The following is a 3,445-nucleotide window of genomic DNA, read 5'->3' as shown; positions in this document are numbered from 1 at the left end:
CCACCCAACTTAGCAATGTTTTTGCGCTACTATTTTGAGACTACTGAGAGTATTGGCATGCATTAAACACAGTATAACCAGATGGTCAAAAGAGGTGATTATTCCGCTGTATTACCATTGGTTCAGCCTCCCCTTGAGTATTGTGTGCAGCTCTGGGGAGTGCAATTTAAAAAGAATGTTAAGGTCCCTGAATGTGTCCGTTCAGGACAGCAGCAGAGGACAGGAACAAAACAGGTGAAAGGGCTGGAAGGAATGTTCTATGAAGAGAGGCTAAGGATTTTGGGCTTGTCTAGTTAGGAGAAAAGGAGGCTGAGGGGCCACCTCATTGCTGTCTTATAGCTTCCTGAGGAGGGGAAGTGGGGAGGGCAGTGCTGATCTCTTCTTCCTGGGACCCAGAGATAGAACGTGTGGGAATGGCTCAAAGCTGCACCAGGGGAGGTTCAGATTTGACATTAGGAAGCATTTATTTACAGAGAGAGTGGTCAAACACTGGGACAGGCTTCCTAGAGAGGTGGTCGATGCCACAAGCCTGTCAGCTTTCAAGAGGCATTTGGACAATGCCCTTAACAACATGCTTTAGCTCTTGGTTAGCCCTGAAGTGGTCAGGCAGTTCTAGTAGGTGATCATTGTAGGGTCTTTCCAACTGAAATATTATACTCTATTCTGTTCTAAATATTCCACCATAAAGAAAATTTATCTTTCTGCAACCTAGTGCTGCAATTTCTTTAATTTTTGACAGGAGGAAGAAAAATAGTTTTCTTCAGCATAAAAAAGTCCAAGGTAAAAAAAAAAAAGTTTAGAGGGATATTTAAATTGTATATACAGGAGAAAGTGGAGATGTAATTGTTCAACAAATTCTCTCAATTTATTCTGAAAGAAAAGCTACCACAATAATCTTAAAGTTATTGATACCTCTCTCCGTCGAGAAGCCCAACAGGTTTGTTTGATTTTCCAAACGACAGCAGCTACCAGCAGTAAGGATAAGAAACAACTGCAATCACAAGAAAAAAAAAAAAAAAAAAGGATTTGTAACATAACAGTCTGAAAAAGCTTATGTTTTTAGGGTGACAAAGGTAATGAAAATACATTTCAGCGTGGAAAAAAACACACAAAAATAGAGGAAAACTAAACTCTACCAGGATGACAAACAACAGTCAACCATCCAAGTTCAAAGTGAAAAGGGAACACAGACCTCTGATGCTGTGGTTGTCTCCATAAAATGCTATTACTGTCTCCCTTAGCATGGGATAAGCTCCGTTACAACCGTCCACATACCCACAACAGTCTCAACAAATATGCACTGCACGTTCCACATTCAGCAGATGGAAAAAGAGGATGAACTATAGCCAAAAATGATACCAATTTATACTTCTCTCTGTGAATTCTGAATAATTCCTGGTATGCAGAATTGATAACTATATGCAGGGAGTATAATTAGTTCAAGGAACCAGGTTTGCACTTGACAATAGGTCTGCTTTATTAAATTGGGTACTTCTATAGTGAATCGCCCAGGGAAAACATCCCAAAGAACATTACCATGTTACAGTCCCAAAGACACAACAGAAGAAGAAAAAAATATTATCAACATTATTAAATTTCTGCAGTTCATAATCGGAGCATATTCCTTCTCTCTTGCTCCAGTGATTCTGTATTTGTAACATTTAGTCCATAAAGGATTTTGGTAGAAAGATCAGTGAACTCTCAACCTCTTTTAGGGTATTTCTGGATACTGACAAGAGGCTTCTAAAGTTGACACCTAATGTAAGCAGTCAAAAGATCTTTTAATTTTTTAGACAGTTTTTGATAAAAATATCTGGATTTTCTAGCTGCGTGAAGAACTTTTAGTCATGTTAGCATACCTGCTATACACAGTGTTTGCAATTCATGCAGTCCTGTAACTATTGAATTATACTAATCATGCATAATTTTTTTATGCCAAAAAGCTTATAGATGTATTCTTTAACTAATATGGGAAATACCACGAATACCCTGAAGTAGTGTAGTTCAGAGGAGCACGGTGCATAAATGCAAAATATAATCATTATCCATGCAGTAACACCAACGTTTCCCCGTGTCATGCTGTAAACAGAACTGAAATGATGACCTGGAGGATACATCTCCAGAAATAGCAGCTCATGGCATTCAATATTTATCTGTAGTATGGAGACTATTAGAAACCTGTTTATGGCAACTGTAGTTTAATGTCACTGTTAAGGTAAAGGAATGAAATCACCCAAACATTCTTTGGTCTGCAAGCAAAAGAATCAGCTGTACCACTGAATCTTTGACAACAAAAAGTACCAGTGCTCGGAGTATGTCCAAAAGTCAGTCTCCATAACACAAACTTTCCTTGATGGTTAAAGTAATACAAATCAATATGGCTTTCTATCAGTCAATCAATATGGATGTCTATCTACCTAACTCACTTAAAACTCTTTTCACTACAAGTTTTCAAAATTCTTTTTTATCAATTTCTTCTTTGAACACCCTTGAGAAAGCCTGCCAGAGTGAGGCCAAGTTTGAAAGACAAAAGTACCAAATATATAAAGTGGTTTGGGCATAGAATGGTCAATTAAAATTAACAGCTCTTTTTTACTTAAGAGAATTAATTCTGTCTGTTTAGCTCCAAGAAGGCTGGTTGTTCTGAACCTGAAAGGAAAAATGGTTAAAGTATCATTTCTAGATGCAAAGTCTGACTTTCCTCTTAACAGCCAATGTCAACCACCAGCACTTTTTAGCAGTTTTTTAATGTTCATTGGGACTTAGGGATTTTTATGGAAAGGAAGATATATTCTGCTTCTCTCCTTGTAGGACTATTTTAAGTACTGCATTGAGCTTTTATTGGTTCTTGGCACCTTTAAAAAACAAATGTACTTGGAATTTTGATTGATTCTGATCAATGGATCAGAACAGTTCGGCATATCTAAGAACCTATCTGCCAATAGAAAATTGTTGGAAGAGTCAACGACCTGTAATAAAAAGATGTGAGAGGGCAAGTGCTGGTTCAAGAACCTTGGGGAATTAAGAGCAGCAATCTCAACCTTACACTTTAATGACTCTCAGTGTAAATCATCTTTCTGCAAGGGTCTTCACAGAAAGGAACTAACAGTAATAACATTTTAATTGATACACCACTTTATTATCACAGTATTTCTTACTAGAAGAGTTTTTTACAACATATCTAAGTAGCACAAAGAATGTTATGACAGAAACTGATCATCAGAGAACTTTCACCATTTTGTTTAATGCATCGCTCCAGTTCATGCATTGATTTAACTTTCTAAAATTTATCTTTCTCTGTCTCCCCTTTCTCCAGTCTCCTTTGAAAGCAAGTACAAGTTTACTGCGAATTTATATTTGATGTCTAAAGAAAAGCAGACACACACACTGACCACCAAAATAAATCCACTTTTGCAGCAACAATTTTTAAGCTTTTTAAACCAAT

At 37.1% G+C, this 3,445-nt stretch overlaps 1 protein-coding gene across 1 annotated transcript in view; it reads right to left on the bottom strand.

The window, feature by feature from the left end:
• The window catches only part of ATRNL1 (attractin-like 1), a 580,396-nt gene that overhangs the window by 227,947 nt on the left and 349,004 nt on the right, over positions 1 to 3,445 (bottom strand). Inside the window, exon 28 of the mRNA XM_009881641.1 lies at positions 913 to 991. Coding sequence (XP_009879943.1) covers positions 913 to 991 — 79 coding nt within the window. The remainder of the gene's footprint in view (positions 1 to 912; positions 992 to 3,445) is intronic.

Source organism: Charadrius vociferus, unplaced genomic scaffold (assembly GCF_000708025.1).
Source record: "Charadrius vociferus isolate BGI_N301 unplaced genomic scaffold, ASM70802v2 scaffold282, whole genome shotgun sequence".
NCBI classification, from domain to species: domain Eukaryota; kingdom Metazoa; phylum Chordata; class Aves; order Charadriiformes; family Charadriidae; genus Charadrius; species Charadrius vociferus.
Note: the sequence above shows the minus strand (reverse complement) of the source record. Positions and strands in the feature narration are given on the sequence as shown.